The 17,839-nt window shown below is 41.4% G+C and overlaps 1 protein-coding gene across 1 annotated transcript; it reads left to right on the top strand.

Annotated features, from left to right (window-relative positions):
• Positions 1–501: 501 nt before the first annotated feature.
• Positions 502–17,799, top strand: nsmaf (neutral sphingomyelinase (N-SMase) activation associated factor). Its single transcript, XM_021562813.2, has 31 exons — positions 502–804; positions 1,660–1,746; positions 1,859–1,937; positions 2,156–2,220; positions 2,316–2,352; positions 2,482–2,532; positions 2,667–2,738; positions 2,849–2,896; positions 3,115–3,167; positions 3,341–3,470; positions 3,613–3,684; positions 3,968–4,076; positions 4,296–4,472; positions 4,750–4,829; positions 5,997–6,087; positions 6,255–6,318; positions 10,897–10,948; positions 11,068–11,188; positions 11,301–11,432; positions 11,551–11,593; positions 11,705–11,871; positions 12,097–12,208; positions 12,330–12,388; positions 12,553–12,620; positions 12,725–12,792; positions 13,183–13,306; positions 13,463–13,546; positions 13,673–13,823; positions 14,099–14,201; positions 14,510–14,619; positions 14,782–17,799. Exons 1-31 carry the CDS (start codon positions 767–769, stop codon positions 14,874–14,876), a joined length of 2,742 nt encoding a protein of 913 aa, XP_021418488.1. The 5' UTR covers positions 502–766; the 3' UTR covers positions 14,877–17,799.
• The last annotated feature ends 40 nt before the right edge of the window (positions 17,800–17,839 follow it).

The following is a 17,839-nucleotide window of genomic DNA, read 5'->3' as shown; positions in this document are numbered from 1 at the left end:
AAAGTCTATGAAGAAAATTAATGGCGTTTTTGTAGGGTTTTTGAATAAACGCTGAAAATAAAGTATGTGGTAAACCCAGGCTTAGTAGATTTTACACGTTTTTTTTTATATGAGATGATCAGCTAACATCACTTTTTGTGATTTTTGAGGAATGTATGTTATTAAAAAAAGGCTTCATAATTCATAAAGTTCATGTTAACTGACTGCTATTATCTCATATAACCAAACGTATAAGATTTCCTAAACCTGTTAACCTCAGACCTTATTTTCTGCGGTTTACCTTAAATCCCTATTCTTTCCATATTAGTTTATCCCATAGGGATGGCTGAATGAACTAGATCAAACTAATTTCCGGGTTTTAGGACTACACACTGGCGAGCTCTATTGCGTTTCAAATACAACGTTTTTCAATTTCGGACCAACTCCACCTATCTGGCTCCTGGTATCGAATTGAAAGCTTGCTTCGTCATTCCTGTCGCAGTAAGTTTCCGTGTTTTTGCCGCGTTCAAAGCAACTGGGAACTCGGAAATAAGTCAAATGATGACGTCAGTGATCTTCAGGTCGGAAGGTCTGTGCTTTCCAGTTCCCACGTTGGAATTCCGAGCTGGATGACCTTTCAAATTGATTTTTTCCCAGTCTGAGCTCGTTTTTTTCGAAGTCCCAGTTGTTTTGAATTCGGAAGTCAGAGATTTCCGAGTTCCCAGTTGTGTTGAACGCGGCATTAGCTACAACAACATCTCTCAAATGCTATGGTTGGTGTGCAGTGATGGCTTTTATAAAGAGGAAAGAACGATCGAAAGAAAGGTTCGTAGTTGGAAAACATTATAGGCTTCCTATGGGGTTGTGTTGTAAGAGATTCTTGCAATCTAATGTTGTCGTCGTCCACTTGGAAATTGCCAGGGCGCGTGCTGACAAGCCTGACCGAGCACAGAGGTCTGACTTCGGGCAAGAAAATGCAATTGAGACCCTGGGATTTCCGTGTTTGTAGGCCAGTCTATCTTGTGATTTGACCGTAGATGCTGTTTGTTTTGACTGTCTGGCGGTGAAGAGAATGGATACATTGTTACACGTCTACTAGAGTAGACGAGATGTTAACGATGTATACATTTTTCCAGGACATTAGAATTAAGTTTAATGTACAGTCTGTGATAATTACGCTACATTTGTTGCATTCATTGTTTACCTACTGATTCTTTAAGAATATAACTGATACATTCTTCATGACCTTAGTACAGCTATCTTCCCCCGCCATGAACTCAAATTAGGTTGTGTACTATAGGCCTATTCCATTATAAATATTTTTGCTATGAAAACTAACCAATCGGATTCAAAATATGTTTAAAACTGTTATTTTAAACTGGATGGACTGTCAGTCCTTGAATCCATAGCCCCATCTATGCATTTGAGAGTGGTTTACATTTGTCCAGCACTATACCATCCCTTATAGCCAGTGGCATTGTCCAAATGGCAAATCAATTGGAAGTTAATGTTATTATGTGACTTAGTCATTAGATGGGAAAAATGTAGTTGAGGTTATTCTAGGTCATTATTTTGAGTCATGACCTCAAACATGTGGTAGTTCTGTGTGAAAATGCAGCAAAAATGTCTGAATTGAAGGAGCTCTTCACCGCCATTGTTTTTTCGGTGTCTTTCCCCTAGGTTTTCTCTCCTGTTGCTGGACCTGGAAGAGTATTACTTTGAACAGCACACAGTGTATCATGTGACAACCAGTTCAGCCAAAAAAAGGTAATGTCTGAAATTGACTGACTGACAGATCCACCCATTTTCTATCCCCTATCTATGTCATGGTGGATAGCAGCACAGTAGTAGCAGCACTGATACTCTTTACTCCTTGCAGAAAGATCAGAGGGTCACTCAAAGTATGCTCCAAATCCATCATATTTGAACCTGAGGACCATGTGGAGCCCATTTTAAAGGTGTGTTTTTGTGCATTGTAGTACAGCACCACTTGCCACGGAGGAATTACTCAAATGGCGCTCAAGAGCCCGTATTTACAAAATGTTTCGAAAAGGAGCACTGATCTTGCCTTTAAAATCATAATGAATGGATAGGAGGATCTGATCCTAGACCAGAGCGTTGCTTTATAAATAGTTTACATAGGTTTGTTATTCATACTGATTTTAACCTCCACCAGATTCCTCTCAGAGATTGCAAAAAGATTGAAGCGGTTGAAGAAAAGGACCAGAATCCTTTCAATGAGTAAGTCTAATTTAATTTGCAATTAAACTGGGTTTATGCACATACATAAACCAATAAGATGACAACTTCATTGATTTGAATGTTTTATTTTATAGGAGCAAACCAGCTGGCCTCACCATTTTATGCAAACAGGTGTGTTTAATTCAAGTGTTTACATTTGAATTAAGGAACATTTACCAACATTTTGTCATAGAATGTTGCTGACATTATTCTGTATAAATAGGTTTAGTACAACTAATCTAATGCACATTTTAACTTCAGGTTTACCTCATCAAAGAGAACAATGTCGTTGCACCTTACAGAGTTGAAAGGGTGAGTACATGAAATGTCAATTAGATTTGTGATGCAGGTTGTCCGATTATAAACATGACATGATTTAGAATCAGCAGCTGTAGGAAAATTGATACTTTTGCACATTGTATGACTTTTCAAACCATTTCTAATAGGGAGACAGTACCTTTCTCTTCCATCTGGAAGTTTCCAGTAAAACGGAGGATGTTGTCCAAACATTACTTCAGGTATGCAACAGTACCATAGCCGGATTATTACAACCGTGAAAGTGCTTGCCTTCCATGTTGTAATGCAGCTTTTGCTTGCTCTCATTTATTGTTTTCATCCACTTCTCCAGCTGCATAGGGCCTCTTGTCTGGACAAGCTTGGAGACCAGACTGCAATGGTAAGTCATAACTGTACAAAACTGCAACACTAGAAGTACCAAAACATTGTGAAAACAGATGGTTTTATCGTGCAACTGAGAATATTGTTTGTCAACATACAGTAAATCGAACTGGATTGAACGGTTGAATAAGTAGTTTCAAACCCATTTAGCTTCCCTGTTTACCACAGCGTTGTTGTATACAGGACATGTAAACTGTTTATTTTTTGTGCTTCTAGATTGCTGCTAATTTACAATCCAGATTGGCAAGAACTTCATTTGACAAGAACAGGTATGTACTTAAATAATATGAGAACAAGCTCTTGGTCACAACCTTGATGTGATACTGAAGTACTTACATAATGCACTGAGTGTCTAATTCCTCTCCAGCTAGCTACAATATATACCACAATGTATGGTTTGTTAGTTTAAAATGCATATAATACAATATTTTGGGGTTCTCAGCTTTCAGAATGTTTCAGAAATTCCACACATGGAATGCGAGGCGGAGATGGTCACTCCATTGGTTACAAACCCTGGTCACGTGTGTATAACTGACCAAAGCCTCTACTTCCAACCCCTCAATGGCTATCCTGTGAGTTATCCATACGTACACATGTTATGCCAGTTTGCTATTATTAATTGCGATTTCTCTAAGATGGAAAATGCCTTCCTTGTTGGGATTTTGTGAAGATACAATCTGGTTTCTGTCTCCTCTTCCGCAATGTTCGTTTCAGGAACAGGTAGTCCGAATCGAGCTCCATCGAGTGAAACAAATCTATAAGAGAAGGCATGGACTCAGGCCATTGGTGAGTGCGATGCTCAGGAGGTTTTTCAACCAAGCAATGTAGAAACTGATTAATTTCTCATTCTGGTTATTATCTAGTGACCTGAAGAGTAGTGGTTGTATTCGTTTCAAGTCATTCATCTGAAATATTTGCATCATGTTGATCTAACTAGTCAGATTATGCCGCTTTTTCATACCCCGACCAAGTTTAGTTCCATAAATGTAGACACGCCTGAGGCTGCTCTGTCCCCAACTATAATGTGTTTTAGTCTCCCTCCCAAACTAACTCGCTCTGTCTTGATCAGGGGCTGGAGGTGTTCTGTACCGAAAACGACTTCTGCTCGGACATCTATCTGAAGTTTTACAAGACCAGCGACAGAAATGACCTCTACTACTACATCGCCACGTTTCTGGGTCAGTAACACACAGCAAGTTACGGAGCAAACATACAAACACATTTTGCAGGAAGACCTCGCGTCAGCTCTTTCTCTCTTGAGTTGATCCCGGTGAGACCATAAATACCTCTATGGGCCCTGGTCAAAGGCACTGCGCTATAAGGAAATAAGGTGCTATTTGGATTGCATTCCCGTAAACATACCAGATTCCTGATTTTTGTCTCTCTCCCCCTCGCAGAGAACCACATGGTGGAACACACAGCGGAGAGTTACATGCTGCAGTGGCAGCGCGGTCACCTCAGTAACTACCAGTACCTTCTGCACCTCAACAACCTGGCTGACCGCAGCGGGAACGATCTGTCTCAGTACCCCGTTTTCCCCTGGATCATCGCTGACTACAACAGCACAGAGCTTGGTGAGTGGGGCGCAAGGTCTAGTTTACAACACCTTTTGACTGACAGAAATTTGACGGACTGACAGTACATTGGGATCCCGTAGCGCTGTAGCTTCGGGCTGAAATATTTTTGAGCCAGTGTTGTATATTAGCATACTTGGACGTTGTCCATCTTTCCTATTCATTTGGAATTGCTCTACCTGTATAGTAACACTGTAATTACTGTAGTAACACCAACATGTGTTTCCGTAGTTATTAGGTCATTGTTTTGTAATGGATCCTTTTGATTCTGTCTCAGATATGATGAACCCTGCAACTTTCCGTGACCTGAGCAAGCCTGTGGGAGCGCTGAATAAAGAGAGACTAGAGAGATTGTTGGTGAGACTACCCTTTGTCCCAGGCTCAATGGCCCCTTGCATTATTTCCCCCTTTGAGTCAGGACTGATGTGCCGCAGTTTAGAAAATAGGATTAAATAATTGATATTTGTAAAAACCTAAGGATGTTAATCGGTTAGCCGGTCTTATCGGTCTATAGGTTAATTTGAATACTTTTGTGGAATGAAATTGGCAAGTGTGTATTTTCATTAGTCGTTATGTATCTTATTTATCACATTTATCCGACAGCTCGAGAGTAGTTACTCAAAAAGTAGGTAGTGGAGTGAAGCCTGCTTTTGTAAGCCCAGTCATTGCGCAACAAATTACAATTCTAAATGTAAACGCGTGCTAAACTGTTGTGATGGCAACGATTAAAAAAAAATATCTAATTAAAGCGTGCATCCCAGTCGCTATTTGATTGCATAGGCTGTAGTCAACGGTAGGCAAGCGATCAGCACGTCACCTACAACTTTACAATGTGAGGCATCATTTTTTGGGGGAAACCTGAACGTTTTACTCTACTTCAAATAATGAGGCATGTCTAACATTGCTTCAAAGTAGCCTAGCCAAAATCCATCCATAGAAACGTGGAGGTAATTATTTTATAAAGACTTCCTCGTGCCATTAACCAGCAGTTCTCTCCTGTTCTATTGTTTTTTTTTATATCAACTTTCTTTCGTTGTCCAAAAGCCAAAGGCACAATCCTAGTCATATTAACAACCCCCATCCTAGTTGTTCCTTGTAGATTCCCCCTCATTCTATGTTTTTAATAGATATTTTTCTCTCTGTCACATATGGAACCGCTGACATTAGGTGTGCAGTTTAGAACAGTTTTCTTCCCCCAAATTGTATTTTGGCAAATGTTTGAAAATGATGTTTAATTAGCTGCATTATTACAGCAGTTGCTGCTATATCCTTTTGACTAAGACATAAAGACATAAAGCTGGCTATTGTTGCATGTTTTCATTGAGCTCTTAATGAAAAATGTCAGTTCCTTGCATGCATGCATAGTATTTTCTGTTGGTCACATAATTTTACTGGTTGGAAAAGAAATGTGATCATTTGTTAATAAAGGTTGGTTAGTCGGCAGCAAAATTTACTGAAATTTGCATCCCGACTAAAAGCACGATAAAATGTTCTAACTAGGGTGCATCTCTCGCTTCCTTACAGTCCCGGTACAGAGACATGCCTGATCCTCGTTTCATGTACGGCAGTCATTACTCCTCTCCAGGCTATGTGCTTTTCTACTTAGTCAGAGTTGGTATGTCAACGCCTTCTTATATTGTTTGACATATTTTGACTGTACAAACATTGCCGCTGTGTGTGTGTGGTTATTGCAAACGGAAGCTTTTACATTATTTAATGTACTCTCTGAGAAGGCTTTCATGACATACTATTTATTTTTTCTGACCATCTTCTCCCTTGCAGCCCCAGAACACATGCTGTGTCTTCAAAATGGCCGCTATGACAATGCAGACCGCATGTTCAATAGGTTAGTAGCTTGCTTCTAGTTCTGCCCAAGAAAGTTCATGTCACCAGTTTTGGTTATTCATTTAAAGAAGGGAAAATCACCTATTACATAACTATTAGAGAAAAATATAAAAGCAATGTAATGGCCCATTTGCTGTAAGGTATCTGTGACCAAAAGATGCATATCTGTATTCCCAGTCATGTGAAATCCATATGGTAGGACCTAATTAATTAATTTCAGTTGACTGATTTCCATATATGAGCTGTAACTCAGTAAGATCTTTGAAATTATTGCATGTTGTGCTTATTTCTGTTCAGAGTACTATGTAGTTCAAGTGAAACAACCTTTGCAGACAATAACCTAACCAGGATAAATTAGGAGACAGGTGGAAATGATGTGTAACCCTTTTAGTAACATTGTAACAATCTTTAACAACCAACTCTGTAATTACAATGTTGTTACAAGGATATACTGTACGTCTATTTACAATGTACTTACCCAGGACCCCTTAGAATCAATGTCAGCTCCCCCGCAAACATCAAATTAGCATAATAGAAAAATAGAATTCTTTCAGTTTAAGCTAGAGATGTTTTTTTTGCTTTGGATGCATCTCCGTCCATCACATCCGCCGATGTTGCACTTCCGCATCGTCGGTGAAAGGTGACAGAGCTAGAGCGGTGTTTGTCAGATCATGAGACATCTCTAAAATCGGTCTTCTCGCAAAATTGAAAGTTTGGCCTACTCTTGAAAGATGAGACTTGCTCTACGAAAACGTCTTGGGACTCGTCTGAAGTCGGTAAAGCCGATCTTCCTGTAGCATCCGAAGAGTTTGGGCTACACACTAATATGACCCCTCTATGGAAAGGTGAGACTGTTTTGCTCTAGGACACCACAGGCATCACGAGACTCGTCTGAAGGTCCCCTGGTACCAGTTGAAAAAATGAATGGAAGTATACAGTGCATTCGGAAAGTATTCAGACCCCTTCCCCTTTTCCACATTTTGTTACGTTACAGCCTTATTCTAAAATTGATTAAAAAAATGTTTTCCCTCATCAACCTACACACAATACCCCATAATGACAAAGTGAAAAAAGTTTTTTTAAATTTTAGAAACAACAGAAATACCTTATTTACATAATTATTCAGAACCTTTGCTATGAGACTCGAAATTGAGCTCAGGTTATTCCTGTTTCCATTGATCATCCTTTCCGATGTTTCTTTAACTTTATTGGAGCTACCTGTGGTAAATTCAATTGACTGGACATGATTTGGAAAGGCACACATCTGTCTATATAAGGTCCTACAGTTGACAGTGCATGTCAGAGCAAAAACCAAGCCATGAGGTCGAAGGAATTGTCCGTAGAGCTCCGAGACAGGATTGTGTCGAGGCACAGATCTGGGGAAGGGTACCAAAACATTTCTGAATCATTGAAGGTCCCCAAGAACACAGTGGCCTCCATCATTCTTAAATGGAATAAGTTTGGAACCACCAAGACTCTTCCTAGACCTGGCCGCCCGACCAAACTGAGCTATTGGGGGCGAAGGACCTTGGTCAGGGAGGTGACTGAGAAACTTCCAGTAGGACAACACCAATCAGGCCTTTATGGTAGAGTGGACAGGCGGAAGCCACTCCTCAATTAAAGGCACATGACAGCCCACTTGGAGTTTGCCAAAAGGTACCTAAAGGACTCTCAGACCACAAAAAGCAAGATTCTCTGGTCTCACTAAATCAAGATTGAACTCTTTGGCTTGAATGCCAAGCGCCACGTCTGGAGGGAACCTGGCACCATCCCTACGTGGAAGTGTGGTGGTAGCATCATGTATGGAGATGTTTTTCAGCGGTAGGGACTAGGAGACTAGTCAGAATTGAGGGAAAGATGAGCAGTGCAAAGTACAGAGAGATCGTTGAATAAAAATCTGCTCCAGAGCGCTCAGGACCTCAGACTGGGGCGAAGGTTCCCCCTCCAACAGGAAAACGACCCTAAGCACACAGCCAAGACAATGCAGAGTGGCTTCGGGACAAGTCTCTGAATGTCTTTGAGTGGCCCAGCCTGAGCCTGGACTTAAACCTGATCTAACATCGCTGGAGACACCTGATAATAGCTGTGCAGCAATGCTCTCCATCCAACCTGACAGAGGTTGAGAGGATCTGCAGAGAAGAATGGGAGAAACTGCCCAAATACAAGTGTGCCAAGCTTGTAGCGTCATACCCAAGAAGACTCAAGGCTGTAATCTCTGCCAAAGGTGCTTCCACAAAGTTCTGAGTAAACGGTCTGTGATTTTTTTTATTTTTTTTTATTGTGTAGATAGTTTTTTACTCAATTTAATCAAATATATATTTATTTCCCATCGCTGCAACTCCTGTACGGACTCTGGAGAGGCGAAGGTCGAGAGCCATTTATTCTCCCCCGAAAAACGACCCTGCAAAGCCGCACCACTTGCTTGACCCGGAAGGCAGCCTCACCAATGTGTCGGAGGAAACATAATACAACCGTGTCAGCGTGCATTGCTCTGCCTCATGGGTCTCCTGGTCGCGGACGCCTCAAGCACTGCGATGCAGTGCCTTAGACCGCTGCGCCACTCGGGAGGCCTAATTTCATCAATTTTAGTTTAAGACAGAATGCAGCCAAGGTCCAGGTGTCTGAATACTTTCCAAATGCACTGTGTATGGAGAATATTTAGTGCCAAAAATAAGGTGTAAAATACATGTAAAAACAGAACCAATGTTTCCTGATCTTTCTTATATCGCTCAGAAAATGGGTTTCCATGGCCTAAGATCACCATGCACAAGGCAAAGCATCTGCTGGAGTTGTGAAAAGCTCGCCGGCGTTGGACTCTGGAGCAGTGGTAATGTGTTTTCTGGAGTGATGAATCACGCTTCACCATCTGGCAAACTGACGGACAAATCTGTGTTTGGCGAATGCCAGGAGAACGCTACCTGCCCCAATGCATAGTGCCAACTGTGAAGTGTGGTGGAGGAGGAATAATGGCCTGGGACTGTTTCTCATGGTTCTGGTGAAGGGAAATCTTAACGCTACATCATAGAATGGCATTCTAGTCGATTTCTGTGGTTCCAATTTTGTGGCAACAGTTTGGGCAAGGCCCTTTCCTGTTTTAGCATGACAAAAAAGTGCAACGCGAGGTCCATACAGAAATGGTTTGTCGAGATCGGTGTGAAAGATCTTGACTGGCCTGCATAGAGCCCTGACCTCAACTCCATCGAACACCATTGGGATGAATTGGAACGCTGACTGTGAGCCAGGTCTAATCGCCCAACATCAGTGCCCGACCTCACTAATGCTCCCCGCAGCAATGTTCCAACATCTGGTGGAAAGCCTTCCCAGAGAGTGGAGGCTGTTATCGCAGCAATGTTCCAAGATCTAGTGGAAAGCCTTCCCAGAAGAGTGGAGGCTGTTATCGCAGAAATGTTCCAACATCTAGTGGAAAGCCTTCCCAGAGAGTGGAGGCTGTTATCGCAGTAAAGGGGGGACCAACTCCATATAAATGCCCATGATTTTGGAATGAGATGTTCGATGAGCAGCTGTCCACATACATTTGGTCATGTGGTGTCGCAGTAAGGCAAATCAATTTTTAAATCAAATATTTTTTGTATATATTTTTGGGATTCTTCAATGGGTCTTACATGTTTTTTAAAATCAAATCGCAAAAGGATGCTTGGTATGACCTTCTTAAAACGATTCCATATAGCTTAGTAGTACTTCCCTCCCCCGGCTTAGACAGGGCTTAGACTCTTATGGATTTGACAAAGATTCATATTCCAGACTCAAAGCAATAACTATTAGTAAAATGTACTAGTATTAGTTAGTAAAACGTACTAACATAGGTTGGTGAAGGTCCTAGACTATTTATCAACCTTTGTATTACATGTGGATTCATTGGTAGTGGCACGTGTAACAAGATCAGATTTTGGTTTGAGTAAGTGACATGGTAATTCAGAGCTGACTTTCAAACATGTAATTACAAAAGGTTAGTTACACAGTGGAACAAGAAAATGTGCAATAGCATCAGTAATTACACATGTGGAATAACCTTCAGCAAGTAGATATTACACATTTCTTGTTCCAATTGTGCAACTACTATGTTACTACAGTTGTTGCTGTGTAGTTACATAGTAATAGGGGCAATTTAAAGATGCACTATGCAGAAATAGCTGCGCCATTTCCTGGTTGCTAAAATTCTAATAGTTCGCATCATTTCAGTTTATGTGACAAAACAAGCAAGTATAGTGTAGAGAATCATTGTACCATCTAAACTGCTGTGAAATATCTTTTCCATAACCAAAAATGTTTTATTTTCAGTGGTTTGAAGCTGGTGTACAAATCCAAACGTAGAAGACTCAAAAAATAAACTTAAGAATGGGAAGCATAGAAATAGTGTGTATAGAACTACTGTTTTTTAGACTTGCTTTCAATGAGAATGACAGATCTATACACACTCTTCTAAGTGAATTTGGTCTGGTCACACGAAAAGTTGCATATTGCAGCTTTAATGTAAAGGGTTAGCCAATTAGGTTTACAATATTTGACTGAATCAACCATGCCATATTGTTGAAAAATGGGTTTATTAATGTGTTTGCAGCATTGGAGAAACGTGGAAAAATTGCTTAGAAGGTGCAACTGACTTCAAAGAGGTAAAAAGTACCTTGAGTGGAAAATATTTTATAATGATCAGAATTGTATAATACCAAATCTCCCTTTGCACATTATTTCTGTCACATGTGGCTGTTTCCTCGTCAACCATCTGTTTCAGTTAATCCCAGACTTCTATGGGAATGACCCCAGCTTTCTGTTAAACTGCCTTAGTCTGGATTTGGGGAAGAGGCAAGGTGGAAGCTCGGTTCAAGATGTAGTTCTTCCGCCATGGGCTGCAGGTAACAACTACAACAGGGAAACCATTTTTCGGGTGTTGTATTTTTAGTGATATTATTTTGGTTGTGTGTGTTGTTTATGTTCATTATTCTCCTTCCTGTATGTATGGTGTAGATGCCAGTGATTTTCTTCAGAAGAGTCAGAAAGCGCTGGAGAGTCAGTACGTGTCAGAACACCTGCACGAGTGGATCGACCTGGTGTTTGGCTTCAAGCAAAAAGGAAGTGAAGCCGTGGCAGCCCACAATGGTACAAGACCCTAGGATCTTATCAGAGACTGAGTATCCATTTGCCTGATGATGAAACCTTGTTTTTAATTCATATGGGTGTGATGTAATGATGTTGATTTCCCTGGTTTTAATGGCAGTGTTCCATCCGTTGACATATGAGGGTGGCATCGACTGTGATAGGTAATGAAAGCATTAGTGTTATCCGCCTCTCCATATTTCAGACATATCCAGGAAACTGATTAAATGATTGATGAAATACTGTTTCCTTAACTGTTCTCTCCCTCTGAACAGTATAGAGGACCCCAATGAGAAGATTGCCATGTTGATTCAGATCCTGGAGTTTGGGCAAACCCCGACGCAACTGTTCACCACCCCACACCCACAGAGGATAACACCCAGATTCCAGAGCATATCGCGAACACCCAGTGTAAACACACCCCTCAACGAGCTTTCTCCAGGTAACACCCTCACCCACACACTGACCGACAGACAAACACAGGGAACAAACTCACTCACTTGTACTGACAGACAGACAGTCAATCAAATACTGACATTGCAAAATGTCGGTTTGTTGGATCTTTTTCCCAGTCAGACTCAACGTTTTTGCTTTTGCGATATAATCGCAAGTGCCAGTTGTTGAAGTTTGGAGGTGTAGTGTTAATTAACCCGTTCTTCTTTTTTAGCATCCACCAGTGAGGACTCCTCCTTTGAAGACCTAACCGAAGAGACTAGGAGACTGGCTTGGAACAACATAGCTAAACTCAAGTTGATGTCTACCCACAAAATCCATAAAGAGTGAGTGAGAATTTAAACTGTCATTTTTCTCTCCGCCCCTAAAATATGTTCACCCTGTTCTTGGACGGTGACTTTTCAACTTGATCACCTCTGACTGAATACACTCCTTGCAAAAACACAGGGCTGTGACGGGCATCGCAGTGACGCGGACCGCGTCGTCTGTCTTCACAACATCACAAGGTCTGGAAAACCTATCAGCTTGTAAAGTAGACTTTGGTTATGTTTTAGCATATGGTGAATTCAAATATTGCTGAGCCTTTCCATTTGAACATGAATGTCCAATTAATATGAGTATCATTTGCTATTGAAGTCTGATAAGGACTAAAAGTACTTGTCTCCTCCAGACTCGACACTGAAGATGTTCTCCAGAGAGTCTAATGGATTGCAGAGAAGCATGTCCTTCTCCAACATGGTACTGAGCAGAATGTTATCCCCTCTCGCACCCTTTACTGTGAAACCATTTACATTATTATGAGATGAATGTATGAATTGGTATTCTGCATTTTTTTCCTGCAGGCATTATCATCGTGCTTGATGCTACCAGAGGATAAGGCCGTAGTCTGCTCCTCTTGGGACAATAATGTGTGAGCATTTTCAGTTCATCACTTGACCATTACCTTAACATTATTCATCATAACATGGCCTATTCCAGTCAGCACAGCATGGCCTATTCCAGTCAGCACAACATGGCCTATTCCAGTCAGCACAACATGGCCTATTCCAGTCAGCACAACATGTTCTATTCCAGTCAGCACAACATGGCCTATTCCAGTCAGCACAACATGGCCTATTCCAGTCAGCACAACATGGCCTATTCCAGTCAGCACAACATGGCCTATTCCAGTCAGCACAACATGGCCTATTCCAGTCAGCACAACATGGCCTATTCCAGTCAGCACAACATGGCCTATTCCAGTCAGCACAACATTAATATTTCATCACATCCATTCATACTCAGTGTTCTTCCTCCCCAGGTATTTCTACTCGATACCATTTGGCAGGCGTCAGGACACGTTGATGGGTCATGATGATGCCATCAGTAAGATGTGCTGGAAGGACAACCAGCTTTACACTGCATCCTGGGACTCGACAGTCAAGGTTAGGGACACATCATGATCTTGATGATGAACACCAGGGGTGTAAAAGGACAGCCTTTTTCCAAATGATCTTTGTATTGCTTAATTCATTTCTAATTCAGCTGTTTGACAATATAATAGGCCTGTATGAATGTTAATATTTCTATTTCTATTGAAGGTTTGGCAATGTGACTCTGCCGATATCGCGAATAATAAGAGATGCCAATTCCAGTTGCTGGCAGAGTTTGAACACGAAGCGGGGGTAAGGGCCTGCCTATCACCTCACATGATACTAACGTGTCTCTCAGAAATTACTTTACTGTTTGCGATCTGTTTGAGTCTTTCTGTCCAACAGCCTTGCCCTAACCTATGTTTTCTCCATGTCCAGGTGAACACTATTAACCTAAACCCAGCAGGTACTTTGTTGGTTTCGGGGACTAAGGATGGAACCGTCACCATTTGGGATACCAGTAGCTCAGTACAACTCCATCAAGTCCACTGCCATTCAGGAAAGATCCACGATGTGGCCTTTAGTCCTGGTACGTATGTAATATTAACTAATACGTCCCTCAGTCCCAGTATGGACTATACATGGGAGCATTTAAAACACGTTTACTGGTAGTTTAACCCTTATCATTGAGGCCGCCACCCACAGGAATAACTGTACTAGAGTAATACAATTAATGAGGTCTGCTGGTCATTGTCAATGGGGTTTATAATTACTCCCTTTCACTCTACACCTTCGCTATCTCTGCATAATATACACCAAGCATGACTGAGCCAGCTTATCAAAGGCATTTATTTATTTTCACAGACAGCAGACACATCTTGAGTGTAGGAGAGGACTCGTGTCTGAAGGTAATCGACGTCCAGACGGGCATGATGATCTCGTCTGTGCAAGCTGATGAGGAGCAGCGGTAAGGCCACACCCACTCTGTCCCACTTCCATTTCAGTCCATGGCAACTTCCTTTAGTCCCTGCTCAGAAAGATCTGGAAGGAACTTACCGGGTAAAGCAATATGGTGATAGCCTCTTGAATCCCTCTAATTAGCTGAGTGTAGCTTCTGCTGTATTTCTTACACCTATCCAACCCTGGGTTTGTGAACAGAGGCGAGGGGCCAGAATAGAACAGGTTACCTGTATCTTCATTCGTCCCTGGCTCATAATGTGCATCTGCATAAATATAATGACCCTTGCCTGACTGTTACCATGTCCCTGGGGACAGTTGTTTCTGCTGGGACGGGAACACGGTCCTGTCGGGCGGTCAGTCCGGACACCTCCAGGTCCTGGACCTGCTAAGCAACAAAGTGACAACCAGGATCCCTGGACATTCAGGTACACCAAACATCATCACTAAAATGCCAAAACACAAATGAAACAGCATAAATGAATACCAGTACACTTCAATTAAATCTGGTATCATTCAAACGGTCCCTCGTGTATACATGTGCAGAATAAATTGCTCTTAATCTTTTATTTTTCTTCGGCCCTGACCAGGTGCAGTCACAGCGATGTGGATGAACGAGCAGTGTAGCACAGTGATCACAGGTGGCGAAGACAAGCAGATCATCTTCTGGAAACTTGACTGTTGACCACGGTGCTAGATAGTCCCTCTGTACGTGTATGTACCGAGGTGAAGTCCAAGAGGGACACTCACAATGAGACATCTTTTATACTGTCTGGCTCCAACCAAAGAGACTATCATCGTCGGTCAAGGTAACTACATAGGCTGGCTGGCCTGCTGGCTGGCTCACCCAGAGATGGTAATGCATTATCATTGCACATATGACTTTACAAATATACTGGTCCAGTTAGAAGGGACAACAATCATACTCCTGTCTGGAGTTCTCAAACAAAATCTAATTATGAACAATATAACCATCCTCAACCATGTTAGCGTAATAACTTGGCCATCCTCAACCATGTTAGCGTAACATGTTGGCCATCCTCAACCATGTTAGCGTAACAACTTGGCCACCCTCAACCATGTTAGCGTAACAACTTGGACATCCTCAACCATGTTAGCGTAACAACTTGGACATCCTCAACCATGTTAGCGTAACAACTTGGCCACCCTCAACCATGGTAGCGTAACAACTTGGCCACCCTCAACCATGTTAGTGTAACAACTTGGCCACCCTCAACCATGTTAGCGTAACATTGGCCATCCTCAACCATGTTAGCGTTACAACTTGGCCATCCTCAACCATGTTAGCGTAACAACTTGGCCATCCTCAACCATGTTAGCGTAACAACTTGGCCATCCTCAACCATGTTAGTGTAACAACTTGGCCATCCTCAACCATGTTAGCGTAACAACTTGGCCATCCTCAACCATGTTAGCGTAACAACTTGGCCATCCTCAACCATGGTAGTGTAACAACTTGGCCATCCTCAACCATGGTAGCGTAACAACTTGGCCATCCTCAACCATGTTAGCGTAACATATTGGCCATCCTCAATCATGTTAGCGTACCATATTGGCCATCCTCAATCATGTTAACGTAACATATTGGCCATCCTCAACCATGTTTACGTAACAACTTGGCCATCCTCAACCATGTTTGCGTAACATATTGGCCATCCTCAACCATGTTTGCGTAACAACTTGGCCATCCTCAACCATGTTTGCGTAACATATTGGCCATCCTCAATCATGTTAGCGTACCATATTGGCCATCCTCAACCATGTTGGCGTAACATATTGGCCATCCTCAACCATGTTAGCGTACCATATTGGCCATCATCAACCATGTTAGCGTACCATATTGGCCATCATCAACCATGTTAGCGTACCATATTGGCCATCCTCAACCATGTTAGCGTACCATATTGGCCATCATCAACCATGTTAGCGTACCATATTGGCCATCCTCAACCATGTTAGCGTACCATATTGGCCATCCTCAACCATGTTAGCGTACCATATTGGCCATCCTCAACCATGTTAGCGTACCATATTGGCCATCCTCAACCATGTTAGCGTACCATATTGGCCATCCTCAATCATGTTAGCGTAACATATTGGCCATCCTCAATCATGTTAGCCAATAGAAATGTCCATTTGAACCTAGTGAGGGTGGTATGGCGATGATTAGATTCTGCACATGCCCTCTTGCAGCATTCCCTTGCTAATTTTGCACTTCAATGCTTTTGCCAGACAGTCAACCCAGGTTTCTTTAGATTTTTTTTTATTTTTTTTTACATTATCTTACTGTACAGCATGTTTTGCTTGTCAGTCTATTGTTTCATTCAGTTGTCATAGTGCCTTAGCGACTGACCATTTAATCATGATGTAATTGACCGCATAGTGGTCGGAATAAACCTCTGGCACAAAACAAACTGTATAGCAAGCAGTGTTTCAGAAATACCTGCAGTAGAGATTATCATGACAATAAATAAATGTACAATGTAACACACTTTGAGCAGCTGGAAAAGCTCTATAGAAATCCACTCCGTTCATAGTATTATTAAATACACACATGCTACATAAAAATATATTCATTCAAATTTATTTTCACCCACAATTTTCATTTGAGAGCAGCAGTAATTCATTGCTAATGCATGGGAAATGTCCAAGAGTTATTGTAGATTTAAAATAAAAAATAAAATAAAAAAGGAATATATTAATGCACCTAACTGTTGAACTTACACTGAGGCATAATTCTAAATAATGTTTATAAGCGCTTTGGCCCAACTGTATTTGGGGAACTGCTTTACTGTGACTGAGTAGACTCAGGAACTCTCACCCATGCAAAGAGTGCATTTCTTTCAAGTTTGTCAACCTTGCTATAGCAAGATAAATATGTGTGTTACTGAAGCGTTGTGCTATGGCATAGACTGCCAATGCACTGTAACTAACCATATACCACCCTGTACATCCATTTTAATAGAGATGACCCATCTTGTTTTATTACTTTAGATTGTATTTACATTATGTGGAGCTTAAACCTGTATTAACAAGGTAGTTACATAGCCAAGTACTGTAGAATGTAATTGCAGTATTGGAACATAGTTTTAAGTACTATGATACATGTTTTCCATTTGTGTAAAATTACACATTTAGACTTTTTTTATATACATCGGATTTGTGAGGGGGAAACCTCCAATTTAGATGTAGTTTAACCTCCCCTTTTCCTATTGCTTTCGATTGCACAGTTGTCTCCACTGTGATCAGTTTATTTGCGAGTCCTTGTAATCCTTAGACAGGTGTAACAGTTGTAAGTAATATGTAACAAAATGTACTCAGAATCTAGTACCACTACTAGCACTGTAAGTAAAAGCTGCCAGCAGCATTTGGCCTAATGGGAAGTAGCTAAAAACGAAGCAGTGCCCTCCTAGTGACGTAAGTGAATGTATTTGAGTGAGGTTGCTGAGACAAACTATGCTGTAAATCGGGATGTCTACTATCTTTCATGCCTCAGGGCTAACAGTGTTATGTTGCTGCAGTATGTCCTCCCAGCTTTTGTGTACTGTACAGATCCTGCTCAATAAAATATTGCACATCTGTGAATATAAGTGTATTTTTTCTTGGTGTCATTTTGTGGTAATGTTA

This window comes from Oncorhynchus mykiss, chromosome 15, assembly GCF_013265735.2.
Source record: "Oncorhynchus mykiss isolate Arlee chromosome 15, USDA_OmykA_1.1, whole genome shotgun sequence".
Taxonomy (NCBI): Eukaryota; Metazoa; Chordata; class Actinopteri; order Salmoniformes; family Salmonidae; genus Oncorhynchus; species Oncorhynchus mykiss.
This window is presented reverse-complemented; position numbering and strand designations above follow the sequence as displayed.